General features: G+C 45.6%; 1 protein-coding gene across 2 annotated transcripts in view; it reads left to right on the top strand.

The window, feature by feature from the left end:
• The window catches only part of CHCHD6 (coiled-coil-helix-coiled-coil-helix domain containing 6), a 223,927-nt gene that overhangs the window by 129,772 nt on the left and 68,832 nt on the right, over nucleotides 1–25,323 (top strand). For both annotated transcript variants that reach the window (XM_069736290.1, XM_069736291.1), the window contains one exon: nucleotides 21,938–22,073. In XM_069736290.1, the coding sequence (XP_069592391.1) occupies nucleotides 21,938–22,073 (136 nt within the window). The remainder of the gene's footprint in view (nucleotides 1–21,937; nucleotides 22,074–25,323) is intronic.

The following is a 25,323-nucleotide window of genomic DNA, read 5'->3' as shown; positions in this document are numbered from 1 at the left end:
GTTGGAGTCGTTGTAATAGAAATTGAGGAGTCGGAGGTTTGGCTTACCGACTCCACAGCCCTGGTGTCAGTGACTGCCTTGTGGACATCTGTCAAGTCAGCAGTCTTCCCCATGATTGTGGAACTACTGAAACAAGGCAATGATATATATTGATGATATTCTAATTTTGTGAGAAGCACCTGTGTGTTGAGCTATATTCTGTTCTTTGAGTGGGCACTAGACTGTAATATTCGTCCTGCTATGTACTAGATGAATACACAAAGGAAGAAACACTCAACATGCCAGCGATAATCCAGGATTTTCATTCATTCTGATAATTTGCGTCGTAATATTATAAGCAACAAGGGCAAGAAAATGCAAAAATAAATCATCACACGTTCGAAAGGGCAGAGCGTTTCCTAGAAAGAATGGTTAAAACCCCGATAAGCTGCTCTTGATTCCTGATAGTAAAGTCAGACTATGCGACAGTCGGAGCGGCTGTGACTGTGGTGGATATTCATGTGGAGTATAGTAAAGGATGGAGGGACGTGGCGCAGTGATGGTGCCAGGCTCCATCATGTGTCTGTGTCCGCCTGGTGTCCTGACACGTCTCCCGGTGGATGTCTCATCAATACATTGTCCATAGATTCCAGTCATAAAGGAAACACACATTGTGCTGTATACTTTTTTTTTTTTTTTTTTTTGCAAGATGCCCCTGACTACGACTACACTGTTGTTTACAGTGGAAGAATATGCATAGCGGCATAATGGAGACCAGATGGGCAAAAAGTTGGCCGCAGTGAGGGTAGAACAGAGAGGAAAAGGCTGGACACAACCTGTCTGCAAGCTAAGGCCGCTTTCACACTTTCCAGTTTCGTGGTCGGTGTACAGACGACGATCTCTGCGGTCACGGGTCTCATAGGCAGATATGAAGCTGGTGAAGTAGGGCCGTGAAACTGGCACATGTAAAACCATCCTGAAGCGGGTGAATTGTCCCCTAATTAACGCTTGAATTATTACCTTTTTATTTCCTCCAATGCATCTGTTACAAAAAGAGAATCAAGTTTGCAAATTCTCTTGACTTAAAAGCACTCATCGTTTTGTGCATACAGCCGTTATGTGTCTCCGTGGTTACAGACTACAAACATGCGCTATGTTGTCATGTGCTGCTCACTAATATCTGTTTTCTGTATGTTACCAGGGCAGTTGGAGTAGACTAACTGGGGCCTGGCGGCTCTGACTACACAGGGTTCCTTTGTAGTCTGTTACTACGGAGACACCGATCGCAACAGAAAAATTGGGAAACTTGGAATATAATACACTTTCTCATGGGATCTCCTCTGACAAAAAAAGACACATTTTTATAGAAAAAAAAATCTTCCATAACAAAAAAACACACTTTCTTGAATCTTTAGCATCCTCTTTGCTACTAAACCCCCATCAAGGGCCGATTCAGCGACATGAGCCTCGCAGCTGAGAATGCCGGAAATACATTTTGCCCTCGTTTCGGATTTTCCTTCTCCCGTGTCTCTCTTTTTGGACGCAGCCTTTGGCATCGGTAGAAGCATCCAGACAATAAACAGTCTTTTTCTCTTTTTTTTGCCTCGTTTTTGTCCAAATTCACCGAGCTTCCCTGCACTTTGCCTATTCTCAGTGCTCAGGGATCCATGACTCCGTCTCTGCTTTAGAAAAGGACAGTTCTTTAATCCCCCCCCAGCCACAGGGAATAAAATGCCATTTCATTTCCAGCTCTATTAATGTGCTGGATCCAAGGATAAAGCACGGCTCCCAAAAGGCTCCGGCCAAATGTTTTGCGTCCCCTTTGTCTCCTTTTGAGTGTTACATTTAGATTAGTTTGCCATGGATTAAACCTTATTACTGCTGCTGAATCGGTAAAATAAAATCAGTGAAGAGGTTGGAGCTTATTGCAGCTCGACAAAAAAAAAAAAAAAACCCCTTAAAGTGCTCGGTGCTTTTTATCTTCTGCCCCACCCCCCCTTCAGGTTTTTTTTAATCTTTTCGGCGTCTTGCACCGGGCTTGCGCGGCTCGCCGTGTGCGTGTTAGTATGCATGCTTTTCATTATTACTTTCCTAAAAGGTAAGCGCTGTAGAGAGAGGATTAAGAAGTTGTTAAGCGATAAAATTATTCAGAGCTAAATTATGTTTCTCCATCCTCACGTCTCATTATGAATGGATGGCTGAGCCTTCTTTCGAGAGGCCGCATAGTTTTTTTTTTCTCCCACTAATTTATTTATTTTTCTTCTTTTTAATTGTGTGCGGAGCTAGCACATATAGAAGCCTCCACGGCGTTAGGGTGAAGGTTCTCAGCTACGTTGCTTTCCAACTAATACAGGAAAACATGTTTGCTTCAGATGAAGGGAGTTATTTTTACAATTTTTGCCCAAAACTCAACTCCAGTTGTCAAACCAAAATTTCAGAAATGCTTAAAAGCCACTTTGAACTCTTGTCGGTGTTTGCTTAACGTTGGAAACAATCAGCAGGACCGGGACTCGAGCCGCGGGATTGTGCTGAGACTTCCCGCTGGGGGAGAGGAAGACAACTGCCGATTTCTAGTCTTGACTGTCAGCCGGTTTCGATGGAGTTGTAGAAACCCGGCACTGATTGAAAAGTTGGTGCCTTAATCATATTTTTTTTTTCCTGAAATTTAAAGGGATCCGCTCACAACAGGGTACACACTGATCTGCCAGCAGTATTTGTTCAAAGGATTAATGTCACACTGTAATACTGAGGGTTAATGCAGAGTAGCAAAAACTCCACTAGATGGCAACAGAGTGGAGAGTGGGCTGAATATCCTGCTATGAAGCAGACCAACGGTAATACAGCGAAGCTACCACTAGGTGGCAGCGGAATAGTAAAGAGAGCCGAGTCGATACCAGTGGATAACGCAGTACAAAATGGGAAACCGAAGCACAGAGTCAGACAAGAGCAAAAAGGTCAGTACCGGTCAGTAGCAGAAATACCAGAAGGGAGAGACAGGATCAGGTCAGAGCTGAGCTAAAGTCAAATACCGGGGAATCCAAACACACAGGGAAATAAGGAGCAGGGACAGGTAAGTGGAAGGTTAGCAGACATGGGTCGTATCAGATGAACGCAGCAGAACAGAACAGGAACTCACCAGAGCCAGCTAACACGCCGAAGGCAAGCAATATAACTGACACTGCGCACATGTTGCAGCACAGATATATAGCAGACTGGAAACAGGAACGCGGCAGGGAAAGTTAACCCCTGACATGACCAGACCGGGAAAGGAGAGACAAGACAAAACCCGGCCTGGATCATGACAATTTGTAATTTTTCAGAAAATCTATAACTTTTTCTCTGGCTTTAGAAGTCTGGTGGGTGGTCCTAATCAGCTGGGCTAGGCTGTCGGTCATTCAGTGCGACCGCTCCCCGGACTCCTAAGCATGTAAAGAATTGGGATTTTCATCCAAAATAGAATTGCGATTTTCATGAAAAATCCGAGTGACATTGAATATTTCTCCACAAAGCTATATATTAATCTGCTCGGTTCTTCCTCCTCTATAACATGCTGCCTCTAGATTAGGAACACTGATTTCAAGGTGGAACGTTTACTTTAAAACTGACCTCTAGTTATTAACTCCCTATGGACAAATCATCCATGGTTCTCATTGGGGAGCACAGCGGTACTATATTTTGTTGTAGGGGAAATATGGAAAACATATAATATCTGTGGTTCCAGCAACAAGACCCCCAACCTGTCAGCTCGTTGTCAGAGCACTGCCATACGATCCTTGTCCTTCTGTCTTTATCTTTGCTATAAAGAGATATTTCTATCTCAGTAGTTGATGGCATATTGCTAGGAGATACCACCACATATGATCGATCGGGGTCTGATATTTAGTACCCCCCATCAATCCTGGGCCGCAGTGCTGTATTCCCTAGACTTATTTTTCCAGTGCATTGGTGCGTCCGGACACTCAGCTGTGCACCAGAATGGAGCTGCGCTACAAAATGTGACCGTGTATATTCACAGGGAAGAGAAAAACAGTATAAAGGACCTCAAGACGGATGGGGGTGTGAGAGGTCCGACATCAACCGATGACCTATTGTAGTGATCCACCATCGCGTTTTAGAAAGATCACATCTGCTTTAGTAAAAACTTGTATTTATCCTGAAACAGTGATTCTGCAGCCTCTTATTTGGTCCTCTGAATATTTATTAACCCCTTAATGACAGCCAATACGTCTTTTAACTGACCTGATATATAAGAGACTGGCCTCCCCATACAGGTGACAATCCCGCATCTGTCGGCTGTGCACTATAGCTGAAAACATGCTGCATCAGCCACGATCAGTGTTTGCACCGTCCAAATCTGTTTAACCCCTTAGATGCTGCTGTCAATAGAGACTACTTCATTATAAACGGTTAACAGAGTGTGGGGGCTTCCTCTTTATCCCAATCGGTGCCCTCAGATCATGATTGTGTGGTCCTGATGTTCGCCATGGCAATTCATGGCCAAATAGTGGCCTCAGGCCATGTGCACACATTCAGTATTTTTCGCGGTTTTTTCGCTATAAAAACGTGATAAAAACGCGAAAATAACGCTTACATATGCCTCCTATTATTTGCAGTGTATTCCGCATTTCTAGTGCAAATGTTGCATTTTTTTCCGCGAAAAAATCGCATTGCGGAAAAAAAAAGCAACATGTTCATTAAATTTGCGGAATTGCGGGGATTCCGCACACCTAGGAGTGCATTGATCTGCTTACTTTCCACCTGGGGCTGTGCACACCGTGCGGGAAGTAAGCAGATTATGTGCGGTTGGTACCCAGGGTGGAGGAGAGGAGACTCTCCTCCACGGACTGGGCACCATATAATTGGTAAAAAAAAAAAATAATTAAAATAAAAAATAGTCATATACCCACCCTCTGATGGCCCCAGAGTCCTCCCGCCTCTCAGACGTTCACGCTGCCGCTTCCGTTCCTATAGATGCTCTCTGTGAAGGACCTGCGATGACGTCGCCGTCTTGTGATTGGTCGCGTGACCGCGACGTCATCGAAGGTCCTGCACACACACACCATCTATAGGAACGGACGCCGCTGAGGAGATCGGCTGTTTGCATGTAAGTATAACCATTTTTTTTTATTTTTTTTTATTATTTTTAAACAGTCTATCCTTTACTATTGATGCTGCATAGGCTGCATCTATAGTAAAAAGTTGGTCACACTTATCAAACACTATGTTTGACAAGTGTGACCAACCTGTCAGTCAGTTTTCCAAGCGATGCTACAGATCGCTTGGAAAAAGCTAGCATTCTGCAACCTAATTACGCTTGCAAAATGCTAAAAAAACGCAAAACAGACGGGGGGAAAAACGCAAAAAAAAAAAATGCGGATTTCTTGCAGAAAATTTCCGGTTTTCTTCAGGAAATTTTTGCAAGAAATCCTGACGTGTGCACATACCCTTAGAGTCTGACGGCTGTAGTAATCTATTCAGAGGTTAGAGACATTTAGGTGGTAAAAAATGCAGATTTTCATTCCTATCATACCACTTTGCATTGATTCCTGAAAAGCACCTGAAGGGTTAATAAACTACCTGACTGTAGTTTTCAATATGTCAGGGGGTGCTGTTTCTAAAATTGTATCGTTTTGGGGGGTTTCCCAATATATGAGACCCCTAAAGGCACTTCTTCAAACATGGATAAGTCCGTAAAAAATAAATTTTGTAAATTTCCTTGAAAAAATTAAAAATAACTACTACATTTTTAAACCTCCTAAAATGCTAACAAAATAAAAGAACATTTTACAAATGGTGCTGATGTAAAGCCGACATGTGGGAATTGTTATTTATTAATGGTTTGCTGTGGATTAAAGGGATACTCATTCAAAGTTTGAAAATTGCTAATTTTTTTAACATTTTTCTAAAATTTCTGGTATCTTTTATAAATAAACACAAAACATATTGACCTAAATTCACCATTAGGGTATGTTCACACGTTCCTGATTTCCATCCTTTTTTTTTCAGGACTGAAACCGCAGCTCTTGGCAGAAAACGCAGGTCCTTTTTTTGGTCCTTTTTTTTGTGCTTTTTTGGTGCGTTTTTTGGTGCGTTTTTTGATCCTTTTTTTTATGCAGTTTTCTATGCAGAGTCTGTGGGTTTTCTAGGAAGTTTTTTAGGGTTAAAATGGCTGAAAACACCCTAACCCTACCCCTAACCCTATTCTAACCTTAGTGGGGTGGGGGGGTGGGGGGGGGGAATTCTTTATTTTTTTATTGTCCCTACCTATGGGGGTGACAAAGGGGGGGGGTGTCATTTACTATTTTTTTATTTTGATCACTGAGATATAACCTATCTCAGTGTTCAAAATGCACTTTGGAACGAATCTGCCGGCCGGCAGATTCGGCGGGCGCACTGCGCATGCGCCCGCCATTTTGCAAGATGGCGGCGCCCAGGGAGAAGACGGCCGGACGGACACCGGGAGGCCGGGTATGTATAAGGGGGGAGATTAGGGCACGGGGGAGGGGGCATCGGAGCACGGGGGTGGGGCATAGGAGCACGGGGGTGGGGCATCGGAGCATGGGGGGGTGGGATCGGGGCAGCCACACTCCGCCCACGCACTTCCGCCCGTTTCCCCGCACTTCCTGCTGCAGCGGTTCGGCACCACAAACCGCAATAAAACCTGCAGATATATTTTTGATCTGCGGGTTTTACTGCGGGTTTGACCTCACAATGGAGGTCTATGGGTGCAGAACCGCTGCGGCTCCGAAAAAAGAAGTGACATGGTACTTCTTTTTTACCGCGGCTATTCAGCGCGGCTTTTTTTCCCGATTCCCGCATCATGTGCACAGTGGTTCCTGTTTTCCATAGGGTACAGTGTACTGTACCCTGCATGGAAAACAGCTGCGGAACCGCAGCGGCAAAAACGCTGCGGTTCTGCAGAAAAAAACGCACTGTGTGAACATGGCCTTATCATAAAGTATAATGTGTCATGAAAAAACAATCTCAAAATCACTGAGATTTGTTGAAGCGTTCCAGAGTTACCACATAAATTGACACTGGTCAGATTTAAAAATAATTGGCTCCGTCACTAAGGGGTTAATAAATCGCATTTTCCCATTCCAATTGTCAGAGGTGTGTGTCCATGTACTGTCTGGTACTTCAGCACCACAGACTGTCGGGGCACCCCAGTCTGTCCGGGGGCGCTGTGCTCTGTCCAGGTAGAAGCCACTCATAGAAGAGTCATCACTGAAACAAAACCCTGAATTCGAGCAGAAGGAAAAAAACATCCAAACGTTTTAGACAACAGCTCCATCCGAAATGGCACTTGAGAAATCACTTGTTTACAGTGGACTGCGGTGACCTGATTGGTAATTACCCGCCCCGGGCGAGGTCGGGGCCGTCTACAAGCAATCAGACCATTAATTCAGCGGTGTCCTTCTCTCTGGATTAATCATTGGTGCGGGTTCGTAGTCGGATTTTTTGTAACACAGCCCTCATAGGCCCATATGCCATTTATAATAGGCCCCCTCCTGTACTATGGTTTAGATGTGACTGCTACCTCCGTGATCCCACTTTTGCAGTGGACTTTTGGGACCGTTCATGGGTGTGGGTTTTTTTTTAGGCAGTTTTTGATATGTTGGAAGCAAGAAAAATAGAAATTGTAAGGATCTGAGTGACTTTAATAAGGGAAAACTGAGATGTCTAGACAACTGGGTCTGGACATCTGCAAAACAGCAGGACTTGTGTGGTGTCTCTGGTATACGGTGGGTAGAGTTTTGCAAAAAGATTTTATATGACTCTTCACTATTGACCACGTCCGTAGCCCGTGGCACCCATATAGGCGCCCTGTGAACCTCCTCCTAACTTCTGGCATCTCTGACTTCTCTTCTGATGTCAGGACATGCAGACCATCACAGCTATGATAGGAAGGCGTCAGGACACACAGAGCATCGCAGCTATGATAGAAAGCTATCGGGACACACAGAGTATCGCAGCTATGATAGAAAGGTGTGAGGACACACATAGCATCGCAGCTATGATAGAAAGCTGTCGGGACACACAGAACATCGTAGCTATGATAGAAAGGTGTGAGGACACACATAGCATCACAGCTATGATAGAAATGTGTCAGGACACACAGAGCATCACAGCAATGATGGAAAGGCATCAGGACACGCAGAGCATCACAGCTATGATAGAAAGCTGTCGGGACACACAGAACATCGCAGCTATGATAGGAAGGCGTCCGAACACACAGAGCATCACAGCTATTATACAGCCAGGGTCAGGACACGTACAGTATCGCAGCTATGATAGAAAGGTGTCAGGACACACAGAGCATCACAGCTATGATAGAAAGGTGTCAGGACACACAGAGAATCACAGCTATGATAGAAAGGTGTCAGGACACACAGAGAATCACAGCTATGATAGAAAGGTGTCAGGACACACAGAGAATCACAGCTATGATAGAAAGGTGTCAGGACACGCAGCATCACAGCTATGATAGAAAGGTGTCAGGACACACAGCATCACAGCTATGATAGAAAGGTGTCAGGACACACAGAGCATCACAGCTATGATAGAAAGGTGTCAGGACACACAGCATCACAGCTATGATAGAAAGGTGTCAGGACACACAGCATCACAGCTATGATAAAAAGGTGTCAGGACACACAGAGCATCACAGCTATGATAGAAAGGTGTCAGGACACACAGCATCACAGCTATGATAGAAAGGTGTCAGGACACACAGCATCACAGCTATGATAGAAAGGTGTCAGGACACACAGAGCATCACAGCTATGATAGAAAGGTGTCAGGACACACAGCATCACAGCTATGATAGAAAGGTGTCAGGACACACAGCATCACAGCTATGATAAAAAGGTGTCAGGACACACAGAGCATCACAGCTATGATAGAAAGGTGTCAGGACACACAGCATCACAGCTATGATAGAAAGGTGTCAGGACACACAGCATCACAGCTATGATAAAAAGGTGTCAGGACACACAGAGCATCACAGCTATGATAGAAAGGTGTCAGGACACACAGCATCACAGCTATGATAGAAAGGTGTCAGGACACACAGCATCACAGCTATGATAGAAAGGTGTCAGGACACACAGCATCACAGCTATGATAGAAAGGTGTGAGGACAGGCAGAGCATCACAGCTTTCTGGCTAGTACACAATATTAAAGGTAGTTTTATTGCTGCAGCTGATCGAAATATAAGCGTTTTATCTCATCGTCAACATCATGCATCAGCCATATCTGTGCAGATTATAAGCTGTAACGATATTTCGTATTATTTCCCCTCCATCTCCTGCTGTATCTCCTGACTATAGCTCTTGTGTTATTATCCCTGGACAGCAGCCATTCTTTCCCTTTTGTACCTGTCATCGTTCAGTAACTGAGCAGATGCTCATCGGTGTCAGGGAAGATCTGGCTCTGCAGCCAACCTTCAGCACATTTCCACTTCCCATCAGCCGCTTTTAATGGGCTGTCTGGCTCTACAAGTCCCTGTTGCCTCGGCCGGATGATTAAATGCAGAGAGCTTCTCGCGTTAATAGAGGTTTCATTAACTGTCCAGTCGTGTCGCTCCGACAAGTGCGTCTGATTCCAGTGTTTGCGATGGGCAATGAGGGCTTTAAGATTGGTCAGAGATTGGCATTTCCATAAACTCTCTATTACATCTCCCATCCAAATGGCCCCTTCCTAAAATGTAAGACATAAAGTGCTCGGCGGCCGCCATCATTTCTCAGACTAATGGCAAATTAGATGGATTTCATGATTTCACTCTAATTTCGCCAACTTTATGCAGTCGTGACAATGTTTGCACTGATTTCTTATTGGATTCTTAAAGATAGAATTACCAAACAGTCAGAAATGACTGAGACTTTCCAGCGGGGAAATACATAATGAGATGCATACAGCGGTGAGTATTGCAGGTTCAAGAGTACAAGACAAGGCTGCTTTCTTCTGGAAACAGCACTACACCTGTCCTCAACTTGTGTCTGGTATTGAAGCTTAGCTTCATTCAAAAGATAGCTGATATCTTCTAGATTTACATAAGTCTGTCCACTGACACGTTTGGATGGAGCTGCAGTGCGTATGTCTGTTTGGATGGAGCTCCAATGCTCATGCCCGTTTGGATGGAGTGACAGTGCGCATGCCCGTTTGGATGGAGTAACAGTGCGCATGCCCGTTTGGATGGAGCAGCAGTGCGCATGCCTGTTTGGATGGAGCTGCAGAGCGCATGCCCGTTTGGATGAAGCGACAGTGCGCATGCCCGTTTGGACGAAGCGACAGTGCGCATGCCCGTTTGGATGGAGTGACAGTGCGCATGCCCGTTTGGATGGAGTGACAGTGCGCATGCCTGTTTGGATGGAGCAGCAGTGCGCATGCCCGTTTGGATGGAGAGACAGTGCGCATGCCGTTTGGATGGAGTGACAGTGCGCATGCCCGTTTGGACGAAGCGACAGTGCGCATGCCCGTTTGGATGGAGCTGCAATGCTCAGGCCCGTTTGGATGGAGCGGCAGTGCTTAAGCCCGTTTGGATGGAGCGACAGTGCGCATGCCCGTTAAGATGAAGCGACAGTGCTCATGCCTGTTTGGATGGAGCAGCAGCACGCATGCCCGTTTAGATGGAGCGGCAGTTTGCATGCCCGTTTTAGATGGTGCGGCAGTGCTCATGCCCTTTTTAGATGGTGCGGCAGTGCTCATGCCCTTTTTAGATGGAGCGGCAGTGCGCATGCCTGTTTAGATGGAGCGGCAGTGCTCATGCCCGTTTTAGATGGCGCGGCAGAGCGTATGCCCGTTTTAGATGGAGTGGCAGTGCTCATGTCCGTTTTAGATGAAGCTGCAGTGCGCATGCCCGTTTTAGATGGAGCAGCAGTACGCATGCCCGTTTAGATGGAGCGGCAGTGCTCATGCCCGTTTTAGTTGGAGCGGCAGTGCGCATGCCCGTTTTAGATGGAGCAGCATTGCTCATGCCCGTTTGTGGTGCTGATTTTGGAAGAAATCAATGTTTTTCTGATCCTGTGCTAGCCCTTGGGTACCTTGTAGTTCATTACCTGCCATGTGGTGGCGCTGTTGGGAGTTTGAACACTTGCTGCAAGATTACTAAAGCCACGCAGATTACCGCTGATTGCAGAGAGCCATCGTCTTATATTACTGCTCCGCTGCTTGTATCGCTGCCATTCTCATAGGTGGCAGACTTATCAGGGGCTCCCTGAGCATTGGTACCCTGTGTGCCCCTCATCCCTGATCTCTGCGGTGCCGTTCATGACTAATTCCGCCGTACGTGTCACACTTACTCCTGAGTGATGTTTACTCCGATCTGGTTTGTTTTATTGGACTGGGAGCAGCAGACAATTAATTAAGTGCGAACCTCCCACTCTGCGACTAGGAGTTGATTATTAACCTCACTTCACATTCCCTTTATGCATATAAAATGAGGAAAACAATTAGTCAGTCGCATTTAGGCTCATTAAATGCTTTGTCCCCATTTTGTAGATGAAATAAGCAATAGGAAAATGAAAAGTATGGAGCCGGACTCTGCTTAATGCTATTTATCCACCGGGAACTTCTGCAACAGGCAGCGTTCATTTACATAGGAGACTACAGCGGAGATGAAAAAAGGCTGAGCTAAGAATAGGGAACGATGGGTGTGAGGTCGGTAAGACGTTCCCTATGGTAAAGCAGAACATTGCTCTAAAATGAGGCCTGGGCTGACCCCAGTAGGTAGAGCTGCACTCCCTATTCTGCTGGTGCAGTCACGGTGTACATACATTACTGATCCTGAGTTACATCCTGTATTATACTCCAGAGCTGCACTCACTATTCTGCTGGTGCAGTCACGGTGTACATACATTACTGATCCTGAGTTACATCCTGTATTATACTCCAGAGCTGCACTCACTATTCTGCTGGTGCAGTCACGGTGTACATACATTACTGATCCTGAGTTACATCCTGTATTATACTCCAGAGCTGCACTCACTATTCTGCTGGTGCAGTCACTGTGTACATACATTACATTACTGATCCTGAGTTACATCCTGTATTATACCCCAGAGCTGCACTCACTATTCTGCTGGTGCAGTCACTATGTACATACATTACATTACTGATCCTGAGTTACATCCTGTATTATACCCCAGAGCTGCACTCACTATTCTGCTGGTGCAGTCACGGTGTACATACATTACATTACTGATCCTGAGTTACATCCTGTATTATACTCCAGAGCTGCACTCACTATTGTGCTGGTGCAGTCACTGTGTACATACAGTGGTGTGAAAAAGTGTTTGCTCCTTTCCTGATTTCTTATTCTTTTGCATGTTTTTCACACTTAAATTTTTCAGATCACCAAACAAATTTAAATATCAGACAAAGAAAACACAAGTAATCACAAAATTCAGTTTATAAATGAAGGTTTTTATAATTAAGGAAAAATGAAAGTGATTGCCCCCTAATCCTAATAACTAATTGGGCCACCCATAGCAACATCTGCAATAAAGTGCTTGCAGTAACTGGTGATGAGTCTTTTACAAAGCTCTGGAGCAATTTTGGCCACTCATCTCGGCAGAATTGTAGTAATTCAGCCACATTGGAGGTTTCGGAGCATTAACTGCCTTTTTAAGGTCATGCCACAGCATCTCAGTCAGATTAAAGTCAGGGCTTTGACTAGGCCACTCCAAAGTCTTAATTTTGTTTTTCTTAAGCCATTCAGAGGTGGACTTGCTGGTGTGTTTTGGATCATGTCCTGCTACTTAACCCAAATGTTCTTCAGCTTGAGGTCATGAACAGATGGCCGGACATTCTTCTTCAGGATTTTTTGGTAGACCGCAGAATTCATGGTTCCATTTACCACAGGAAGTCTTCCAGGTCCTGAAGCAACAAAACAGTCCAGACAATCCCACTGCCACCACCATATTTTACTGTTGGTATGATGTTCCTTTTCTGAAATGCTGTGTTACTTCTACGCCAGATGTAATGGGATATACACCTTCCAAAAAGTTCAACTTTGTCTCGTCAGTCCACAGAGTATTCTCCTAAACGTCTTGGGGATCAACAAGATGTTTTCTGGCAAAATTGAGATGAGCCTTTATGTTCTTATTGCCCAGCAGTGGTTTTCATCTTGGAACTCTGCCGTGCAGGCCATTTTTGCCCAGTCTTTCTTATGGTGGAGTCATGAACACTGACCTGAGACGAGTGAGACATGCAGTTCTTTGGATGTTGTTGTTGGGTCTTTTGTGACCTCGTGGATGAGTGTAGTTTCTAATAATGGTCGCACCCTGAAGAAGTCTAAAGGGACTTGAGGAAAATAACTTTACGTCTATGAAACTTTCACAGACAAGATTGTATTCCTGCCTGTACACATTTATAATTAATACCCCAATGAAACTAATTATAATGGCCTTTAAGGCCTGTTCGGAGCCAGATTGATAGATGAGACAGGAATGCCGACGATCGAGTGCTAGAAAGGTAGAATATTGAATTACTAGTTGGCCCGTGATAACTTTTCGCACATTGTTTGTCAGGGGCACAGGCAATTTCCGGAAAATCAAGCTGGTCAAATGTTAATGTATTTAATGAGATGATGAACACAGAAAGATATTTATATATGTAGATTGGTAATACAATAAATTGGTTTGATAAATAGAGGCTAAAAAAAGTCTTGAGGTTGTGGTGCCACCTGCAAGTTATTGTTTTTTTTCTGCAGGTTTCTGAAAATGAATGTTTAAACTGTATTTATTGATCAAATCGTGAATGTGTGGTTTGTGTCTTTTCTTGCTAAAGGGGGGCAAGTTTACCTTTCAAATGGTGTATTATTTGTGTGTGTGGGGCGAAGTAATCACCGAAAAAGCAGTGCATGTTTACAAATGTGTTTGCATATGTGACCCACCATTTGTGTGTGTGGGGTGAAGTAATCACTGAAAAAGCAGTGCATGTTTACAAATGTGTTTGCATCTGTGAGTCACCTGCAGTGAAGTGTGCAATCCTCGAATTTGCCTGAAATAGGCTGGGCAAGCACTTCGGCACCTGGAAAGACACCAAGGCAAATGCCACCTGCAGGTAATTTGACCTTTGAAATGGTGTACCATTTGTGTGTGTTGGTGGAGTATAAACGGAGCAAGTGTGCAATTGAAAAGGCAGTGCGTGTTTACAAATGTGTTTGCATATGTGACTCACCTGCAGTGAAGTGTGCAGTCCTCGAATGTGCCTGAAATCGTCTAGGCAAGGAGTTCTGCAAGCTAGAAAGCCCCTAAGGCAAATGTTAGGATTTGTTTGTGATGTCTGTAAGCAGCTTTGTGGTAGTGTGCTTTGGGGTAGTGTGGTGCCACCTGCAGGTCATTTTTCCTTACTGCAGTTTTATGAAAATTAATGTTTAAAATGTATTTTGTGATCACATCTTGGATGTGAGGTTTGTTTGGTTATTTTTTTGCTGAAGGGGGCAAGTTTACTTTTCAAATAGTGTATCATTTGTGTGTGTGGGTGCAGTATGAACGGAGATACAAAGTAATCACCGAAAAAGAGTGCTTAGAAATAATATAGACGGATTTGTCCATTTCTTTCTGTCTTTCATCTATTATCTATCTATTATCTATATATTCTCTATCTATCTATCTTTATTTATCTATTAAGTATCTGTCTATTATCTGTCTATTATCTTCAGCTAAGCTTTCAATTCAGAAGTGATTGTAGAGGAGGAGGAGGTGAGCTGTGACACTGGATCTCGTGTTATAGTCTGTATATAGGTGTATTATCTCTGTAATTCTGAAAATGAGACTTCTTCTGTACAGTACAAGAGCTATGAGTCTAGTTCTAGGTCTCGTAACCAGTGTGAAAACTGAATTATTTTCTTATAGAGGGTGATATGGGAATTTCCCTTAAAAACCTGATTTAACCAATATGTGATTTGTGATACATCGTGTATAGTATTGCTCCCTCCTTTCCCTCTTCCACCGTCCTCTCTTTCTCCCTCTCTCTTTGAGGTTTTCTTTTACATGGTTCAGTATATTTTTGCTTTCTTCTTGAATATTACCGTTTTTCGTTATCTTTCTGCTGCGATCTCGTTCCCTTCCCCTTTGCTGTAATGACTTTGGTGCACTCTCAGGATGGTGGAGAGCAGCATCATTTCCTCCTCGGTCCTCGGAGACGCTGTACTCCAGTCCTCTTTACCGCGGCTGTAGCATTGCCATCTGTTTTCCGCCGGTGCTCCCCCCCGCCGCCGACACCGCTCTCTTGTGCAAAGTGACACAATCAGGTTGAGAGGAGAAGAACTCTCTCCAATTCCATCTGCCCTGGGGACTGTCCTGAATCAGTAACAAGATTAATGAGATGAAAGTCCTGTTTCCACATCCAGACTAGATAGCGTCTCATTGCATTCTGCCGGCCGTATCGGGTCCTGGTTTTTGGATTTAGGAACTGATTGTACTTGCCAAAACCACTATCAGCACGGTGGCTCAGTGGTTAGCACTGCAGCCTTGTAGCGCTAGGGCCTGGGTTCAAATCCCACCAAGGACAACATCTGCAAAGAGTTTGTATGTTCTCCCCGTGTTTGCGTGGGTTTCCTCTGGGTTCTCCGGTTTCCTCCCACATTCCAAAGACATACTGATAGGGAATTTAGATTGTGAGCCCCATCGGGGACCCTGCCAATAATGTGTGCAAAGTGCTGTGGAATTAACGGCACTATATAAATGAGTAAAATAAAACAAATACCTGCTCTCAGGTCGATTTACAGGGCATTTCCCTTTAAGGAAATATTACTAATGTCATATTTCATCATCCGGCAGTAGAGAGCGGATTATATAGGGGGGACCCACTGTCTGCAAAGATGGATTCTAGTATGACTTTCTAATGCAGTCAAGATTCCCAACAACGCTTATCCTTACAGTTAAGGTGGCCATACACATTGGATGAGCGTTGGCCAGGCCCGCTGATTTTGGCATGATCTGCTCATGCTCCAGATGCATTTAGGCATGTTGGATTTCCACCTCTCCCAATCCGTGGAAGTGAATTTGTTCCAATCTGTAGTACCAGAGATCGGCCACTAGACCGTCTATGGAGCTGTGCTGTTCAGACCGGGGGCCATCAGATGATTGGTGGGGCGGCGGGTACGGCACACCCATAGATGTGATCCTGATGACGTCTAAAGGAAAGTATCTTGATATAGACGTCTTGGATGTAAGTGAGTCGCCCACCAAGGCAATGGGGATACTCTTTCCCGGGTCCGGTCGCAATCAAAGGGGATGTCACAGTGGCTGCGACCCGGTTAGTGGCCCTGGGCGCTCAATTAAAGGGGAAAGGTCTTTAAAGGATATTTTGGAATAATGTCTTTTTGTGACGCTACCTGTGGTTATCGATCAGAGGGGACCGACGCTGCTTAAAGGGGTCCTCTGGGGTGATGTTGTTGCAGCAAGATGGTGACTCTTCCCACAGGTTAAGCAGGGTCCCCAGGGCTCCCAAGGTGTTTGGACCAGGATGGTGTATGCCAGCAAATAAGTGGAGGACACAGAGTTGTAAAGTCTTTACCTGGTTTACTGGCAGTAGCTGTCCAGGGTACCAGGAATAGGTGGAATGGTCCAACCAACCTGGAGGCAATAGTGAATCCCTCTCCAAGGTGAGGTCCATAATCCTTCCTACTCGCGCTAGTGTGCGAGGTCCCTGCTGCCTGTAGCTTGCTGGCAAAGTCCTCTCCCTCCTGTCCTGAGACATGTACCTGTATGGTGGGCAGCTTGAACCATTTTATAGAGTCTCTATCATGACCTGGGCTCTTCAGGTGCTACATCACCTTCAGGCGTGGTGTGGGCAAACAACATACAGTCCTATGCCCTCCGGTTCTGCTATGAGTCCTTGAGTACAACACCGCCTCGGGCTCCCGGTGCCCGGTTCCTGCGCTTTGGCTTTGAGGGTGCCTGGTCACAGTTCCCCTCTGAGCCCCTTTCCTTCTCCACTGTGCTCCTTTCCTCAGAATCTCCACCACTTTCAACCCCTCACTTCCTTCCCTGGAGCTGCAGCCCAGTCCTGGCTACATGTCTCCACTGTCTGCACTCAGTTCCAGACTTCCTTCTCCTATGGTCTCCCTGGACCAACTGTCTAACTCCTCCTCCAGACCAGAACACTTAAAGCTGGGGAAGCTCCCCCTTCTGGCCTGGATTCGGAATGCGTTGAATGTGGCTATGTTACCTGGTAAAGAGAATCCTCCTTGCCTCCAAGCATGATATCACCCTCCCCGAAAGGAAGGCAACATCACTGTAACAACCGGTTACCTGGGGCGTTACATAAGTCTTTAACTCTTTCTCCTTATGAAATTTTACAATTTGTCCCTTTAACAGAAAAATAACAATCCTGAAAGCGAAAGGGCCGTGAATGTATGGGAGGCACCGTGACCATCGCCGTGCGCCGGAGAAGGATCCTTGCTAAATATCTAAATAATTGAAGAATCAATCTGCCAGAGATATGCTGTATCTTCCTTGATTACAGACTAACAAGAAAAGATAGTTGGCGGCCGGGGAAGATAAGACGGTAAATGAGACAACGGCCGAGATAAGTAGTGAAGAGCGATGCGGCAGCGATGCGGTGAGAGCCGGCTCCTTTAAACTTTATAATAGATCTCCGTAGAATCTTAGAAAGAAAAGTTCACGTAAGTCCAGGGCTGCAGGCGACGGGCGGACCCTCGAGCCCCCGACCGCACACGTCACGGGTAAGGTGCCTGCGCCCAGTGGGTGAATCCTGGAAGAACCCGCTGATTTCAATGGGACCAGCCGACCATCTACGTCCAGATTCTCCCCCGAATTTACATCGATTCTTACACCAGATTTAACGACACAAACTGGATATCTTATTAAATAGACCGGATGTTGCTGGTGTACTTAGTATGAAAAGCCGCATCAGATTGGTTGTATAATCCTCAAGGAAGAGCGAGCATTTTATGATTTCATTTTTAATAGTAGGCAGGGAAACTGTCACAAAGGATCATTACAGCCACGCTGACATGGATTTTCAGAGTAAGTGCACCAGCCTCATTAGGTCTAAGAGATCTGTTTAATAATGTACGCACTTTGCATTGTTTAAACTTATCCAACTTTTTTGCATATTGTGGTTCCGTCTTGGCGATTGTCGATCCTTGTTCTGGCTTATTCTTGGATGTTGCACCTGTCTCGTCCATCGGATCGTTCGCCGGGTGCCTGTAGGGTTTCTCCTCCGGCTCGTCTCCTGATGACCTCTTGGCCAGTGACAGCTCTTGGCTCTATGCCCGACTGTGCCACTTCTCCATCTGCGCTACTGCTGCCAATCAGTGACCTGGGGATCTTCCTGCCTCCGTACTTCTGGGGGTTTATGGAGTAGAGCGAGGGGATCTTTGTAGCCGGCACCTAATGCGTTGTGACTAGAGACCTCACATCTCCAGCGTGTGACTCTAACAATCTGTAAACCCTTCATCTAATACTAGCTCCTAATAGTGTCCTTAGCAGGGTGAAGACACTGAACCAGCAGGGGGTGAAAAGCATCTTCTAACACTATTCATATTCATGGCTATAGGATTATACACATTTTATTGGAATAATCACAGTAAACATCCCGCTCCGAGCGGCTCCGGACTCTTATCCCACCATCTTCTTGACTCCTGTTGGCGCCCCTGGATCCTGCTAGGACTTTGCGTTGTTGCCTCCCTTCTCCTCGGTGCTCGCCAGTTAATGATACGTCTTCCTGGAATCCCAAGATTGGCTGTGACTAAGATGAATGACTAATTTACTGAGAGCATGCTTTCTGCTTCCAGTAATAAGAGGCTCGCCTCACATATTCGCCCTGCCGCAGATGCCTCTCCTAAGGAGAACGTGCAGCAGCGGCTCCGCACCCGCGCAGAATTACCTGATTGATGTTCACCCTAATAACAAGAGAAGGATATGTTGATGAGATTTCATTTAGAAGAGGATGCACTCCCGGACGTGTCTTCACCCGAGTCTCACTGGCTTGGTGGAAAATTGTCAAGATTTGGCTGCAAATTTTATCCATTGGATAACACAAAATAAAAAGAAAAATATCTTATGATCACTCCAGGGCCGGCTTTCAGTTTGCCAGACTAAAAATTAGGCTTTAAGAGATTATTAAAGGTGGCTGTAGATGCAAAAGGAGCACGTATACTGCATTTAAGGGGGCTTACTGTGTATACATAGATCTAAATGTAATCTCCAGGGTGCTCCCCTAGTGGTGGCTGCAGACAGAACCTTTATCATGTATCTGTATACAGGGAGCTCCCCCTAGTGGTGGCTGCAGACAGGATCTTATCATGTATCTCTGTATACAGGGAGCTCCCCCTAGTGGTGGCTGCAGACAGGATCTTATCATGTATCTCTGTATACAGGGAGCTCCCCCTAGTGGTGACTGCAGACAGAAACTTATCCTGTATCTCTGTATACAGGGAGCTCCCCCTAGTGGTGGCTGCAGACCGGATCTTATCATGTATCTCTGTATACAGGGAGCTCCCCCTAGTGGTGGCTGCAGACAGGATCTTATCATGTATCTCTGTATACAGGGAGCTCCCCCTAGTGGTGACTGCAGACAGAAACTTATCCTGTATCTCTGTATACAGGGAGCTCCCCCTAGTGGTGGCTGCAGACAGGATCTTATCATGTATCTCTGTATACAGGGAGCTCCCCCTAGTGGTGGCTGCAGACAGGATCTTATCATGTATCTCTGTATACAGGGAGCTCCCCCTAGTGGTGGCTGCCGACAGAATCTTATCATGTATCTCAGTATACAGGGAGCTCCCCCTAGTGGTGACTGTAGACAGGATCTTATCATGTATCTCTGTATACAGGGAGCTCCCCCTAGTGGTGGCTGCAGACAGGATCTTATCCTGTATCTCTGTCTACAGGGAGCTCCCCCTAGTGGTGGCTGCAGACAGGATCTTATCCTGTATCTCTGTATACAGGGAGCTCCCCCTAGTGGTGACTGCAGACAGTATGTTACCATGTATCTCTGTATACAGGGAGCTCCCCCTAGTGGTGGCTGCCGACAGAATCTTATCATGTATCTCAGTATACAGGGAGCTCCCCCTAGTGGTGACTGTAGACAGGATCTTATCATGTATCTCTGTATACAGGGAGCTCCCCCTAGTGGTGGCTGTAGACAGGATCTTATCATGTATCTCTGTCTACAGGGAGCTCCCCCTAGTGGTGGCTGCAGACAGGATCTTATCCTGTATCTCTGTATACAGGGAGCTCCCCCTAGTGGTGACTGCAGACAGTATGTTACCATGTATCTCTGTATACAGGGAGCTCCCCCTAGTGGTGGCTGCAGACAGAATTTTATCATGTATCTCAGTATACAGGGAGCTCCCCCTAGTGGTGACTGTAGACAGGATCTTATCATGTATCTCTGTATACAGGGAGCTCCCCCTAGTGGTGACTGTAGACAGGATCTTATCATGTATCTCTGTATACAGGGAGCTCCCCCTAGTGGTGACTGTAGACAGGATCTTATCATGTATCTCTGTATACAGGGAGCTCCCCCTAGTGGTGGCTGCAGACAGGATCTTATCATGTATCTCTGTATACAGGGAGCTCCCCCTAGTGGTGACTGTAGACAGGATCTTATCATGTATCTCTGTATACAGGGAGCTCCCCCTAGTGGTGACTGTAGACAGGATCTTATCATGTATCTCTGAATACAGGGAGCTCCCCCTAGTGGTGGCCGCAGACAGGATCTTATCATGTATCTCTGTATACAGGGAGCTCCCCCTAGTGGTGGCTGCAGACAGAATCTTATCCTGTATATCTGTGTGCAGGGAGCTCCCCTGGCAGTGACTTCAGTCAGCAAGCATTTTATCATTTAATGTATACCTCTCATTAAAAAAAAATAAGAAAATGATATATTTATGTAAAAATGCAATAATTCCTGACTAGTGATGAGCGAATATATTCGTTACTCGAGATTTCCCGAGCACGCTCCGGTGTCCTCCGAGTATTTTTTAATGCTCGGAGATTTAGTTTTCTTCGCCGCAGCTGAAGGTTTCTAGGGAATCCTCACATGAACTTATGCTGGCTAACAGATGTAAATCATTCAGCTGAGGTGATGAAATCTAAATCTCCGAGCACTAAAAAATACTCAGAGGAAACCGTGAGCGTGCTCAGGAAATCTCGAGTAACGAGTATATTCGCTCATCACTATTCCTGACCACTTGTTTCACCTTTGACCTCCAGTTTTTGGTCCCTTTTCCTTTACCTTTGTGTCATTTGCACCATTGAAGATCAGTTCTGGTTCCTGGCTGAGTAGTGAGATCACATTGCAGTGTCCTCATTTCCACCATGCATTACAGGTGGCTTCCTGCTACAGAATGCTGTCTTTAAGGATTGTTCCTACCATCACATAATTTTTCTTAATAACTGCATACTATACATATTTATTCATTTGTGCCAATATAACGCATTTTAAATCCCTTATATATAATAATGTGTACAGTATTATAAGACCACATTGCTATTTTGGGAATACCCCTTTAAGATTGCTGAACTAGCTATCTCTCCTGATCCCTCCATTGACAGAGAAGAGTGTGTCTCTAACAGTTTGAAATAAAACCAACCCTTTAATACATGATTGAAAAATCCGACTACGCCGAGCTTGTTTGTAGTCTGTAACCATGGAGACGGATTTTATGTACAATGGTAGAATACTGAACAAAGTAATAAATGAAGACATAACTTAAGGTTCTGACCGCCCAAGGTTTGTTCGTAGGGTGTAATTATCGAGACACATAGTTCTGCGTAAGAACTGTATATGCAAAACGGCTTTTAATGACTTATTTACTGCATATTTCTCCCCATGCCGGAGTCTCCTGTGGAGCGTGCGGACGTACCGAGGTCTTCGCTGTCCGCGGGGCTGGATCACTGTCGTGTCTCTCGCTCGCGTTACTTTTCGTATGTCGTCGCCATGTTTGATCTTCTTCTTTCCGTTTCTCTGTAGGAAGAGAAGTTACGATCCGGTCTGTATGAATCTTCAGTCCAATATTCTCAAGTGTTACACAGAAAACCGCCAGGAGCTTCTCAACTGCAGCGACCTCGCCAGAGAGTACCGGAGCTGCGTGAGGGAGGCTCAGAAGGTGAGGACGATCCCGTCTGTATGAAGGGATATTGAGGGATTACTGGGACCAGCATGGGGCAGGTTCACTATGGATAGATGATAACTGGCTGGTTACTGGGACCATCATGGGACAGGATCACTATGGATAGATGATAACTTGCTGATCGCTGGGACCATCATGGGGCAGGTTCACTATGGATAGGTGATAACTGGCTGGTTACTGGGACCATCATGGGGCAGATTCACTATGGATAGATGATAACTTGCTGATCACTGGGCCCATCATGGGGCAGGATCACTATGGATGGATGATAACTTGCTGATTACTGGGCCCATCATGGGGCAGGATCACTATGGATAGATGATAACTTGCTGATCGCTGGGACCATCATGGGACAGGATCACTATGGATAGGTGATAACTGGCTGGTTACTGGGACCATCATGGGGCAGGTTCACTATGGATAGATGATAACTTGCTGATCGCTGGGACCATCATGGGGCAGGTTCACTATGGATAGGTGATAACTGGCTGGTTACTGGGACCATCATGGGGCAGGATCACTATGGATAGATGATAACTGGCTGGTTACTGGGACCATCATGGGGCAGGATCACTATGGATAGGTGATAACTTGCTGATCACTGGACCCATCATGGGGCAGGATCACTATGGATAGGTGATAACTGGCTGGTTACTGGGACCATCATGGGGCAGGATCACTATGGATAGGTGATAACTTGCTGATCACTGGGACCATCGTGGGGCAGGATCACTATGGATAGGTGATAACTTGCTGATCACTGGACCCATCATGGGGCAGGATCACTATGGATAGATGATAACTTGCTGATCACTGGGACCATCATGGGGCAGGATCACTATGGATAGATGATAACTTGCTGATCACTTGGACCATCGTGGGGCAGGTTCACTATGGATAAGTGATAACTTGCTGATCACTTGGACCATCATGGGGCAGGTTCACTATGGATAAGTGATAACTTGCTGATCGCTGGGACCATCATGGGGCAGGTTCACTATGGATAAGTGATAACTTGCTGATCGCTGGGACCATCATGGGGCAGGTTCACTATGGATAGATGATAACTTGCTGATCACTGGGCCCATCATGGGGCAGGATCACTATGGATGGATGATAACTTGCTGATTACTGGGCCCATCATGGGGCAGGATCACTATGGATAGATGATAACTTGCTGATCGCTGGGACCATCATGGGGCAGGTTCACTATGGATAGGTGATAACTGGCTGGTTACTGGGACCATCATGGGGCAGGATCACTATGGATAGATGATAACTGGCTGGTTACTGGGACCATCATGGGGCAGGATCACTATGGATAGGTGATAACTTGCTGATCACTGGACCCATCATGGGGCAGGATCACTATGGATAGGTGATAACTGGCTGGTTACTGGGACCATCATGGGGCAGGTTCACTATGGATAAGTGATAACTTGCTGATCGCTGGGACCATCATGGGACAGGATCACTATGGATAGGTGATAACTTGCTGATCACTGGGACCATCATGGGGCAGGATCACTATGGATAGGTGATAACTTGCTGATCACTGGGACCATCATGGGGCAGGTTCACTATGGATAGATGATAACTTGCTGATCACTGGGACCATCATGGGGCAGGTTCACTATGGATAGGTGATAACTTGCTGATCGCTGGGACCATCATGGGGCAGGATCACTATGGATAGATGATAACTTGCTGATCGCTGGGACCATCATGGGGCAGGATCACTATGGATAGGTGATAACTTGCTGATCACTGGGACCATCATGGGGCAGGATCACTATGGATAGATGATAACTTGCTGATCGCTGGGACCATCATGGGGCAGGATCACTATGGATAGATGATAACTTGCTGATCACTGGGACTATCATGGGGCAGGATCACTATGGATAGGTGATAACTTGCTGATCACTGGGACTATCATGGGGCAGGATCACTATGGATAGGTGATAACTTGCTGATCACTGGACCCATCATGGGGCAGGTTCACTATGGATAGATGATAACTTGCTGATCACTGGGACCATCATGGGGCAGGTTCACTATGGATAGATGATAACTTGCTGATCACTGGGACCATCATGGGGCAGGTTCACTATGGATAGATGATAACTTGCTGATCACTGGGACCATCATGGGGCAGGATCACTATGGATAGATGATAACTTGCTGATCGCTGGGACCATCATGGGGCAGGATCACTATGGATAGGTGATAACTTGCTGATCACTGGGACCATCATGGGGCAGGTTCACTATGGATAGATGATAACTTGACTTGCTGATCACTGGGACCATCATGGTGTAGGTGTTCTACGGATAGGAAAAACCAGTACACAGGCAAAGATGCTTACCTGTTGCGGCCTCCAAACAATTGTCCCAAATGTCGGCCGAGGTCACCTGACTCGTTCCGGTCGCTCACATACAATAAGCAGCAGATCAATCCCCCCTGAGTGGATCTGTGGGGGCTTCTCTGTCGGTCTGAGTTGTTTTCATGTGCAATTGAGTGAATATAATTTTCCTGCCCTTCTCTGAGCCGCAGACGACAGTGCTGCTTCCCTCATTCATATGAGATCACCGCATGGGAGACTTTTCTCCAAATCGTGATACTGTGAAAGTGAATGGAAACGAGGATCAAAACCTCCAGCAGTTTTGCAGAAGAGGGATTCATTCTTAAAGGGACGGTATCATCAGAACATTACCTAGTCTTTACAGTAGGTTTTTATGTGAAACTCATTTTTGAAACATTTGTGCTTTTTTTTTCTTAATTGTTTTTGTAATTATCCATACAATAAAAAAAGATCCCAAATCTTGCAATTTTTACACAGGTAATTAGGTTTCTTATTAGGATTCTGTTTCCTGTTCTGCCAGTAGCCACATGGGCGGGAGGAACAGTATCAGGAGAAGGTGAGCTGTGATATCACCTATTGTGAATGGTGGATTCTGTGTTATCTACTGTATATAGAGGTGTTATCAGTCATTGTACAGGAGGAGGAGGAGGTGAGCTGTGACATCACCTATTGTGAATGATGGATCCTGTGTTATCTACTGTATATAGAGGTGTTATCAGTCATTGTACAGGAGGAGGAGGTGAGCTGTGACATCACCTACTGTGAATGGTGGATCCTGTGTTATCTACTGTATATAGAGGTGTTATCAGCCATTGTACAGGAGGGGGAGGTGAGCTGTGACATCCTCTATTGTGAGTGGTG

This window comes from Ranitomeya imitator, chromosome 8 (assembly GCF_032444005.1).
Source record: "Ranitomeya imitator isolate aRanImi1 chromosome 8, aRanImi1.pri, whole genome shotgun sequence".
NCBI lineage: Eukaryota > Metazoa > Chordata > Amphibia > Anura > Dendrobatidae > Ranitomeya > Ranitomeya imitator.
Note: the sequence above shows the minus strand (reverse complement) of the source record. Positions and strands in the feature narration are given on the sequence as shown.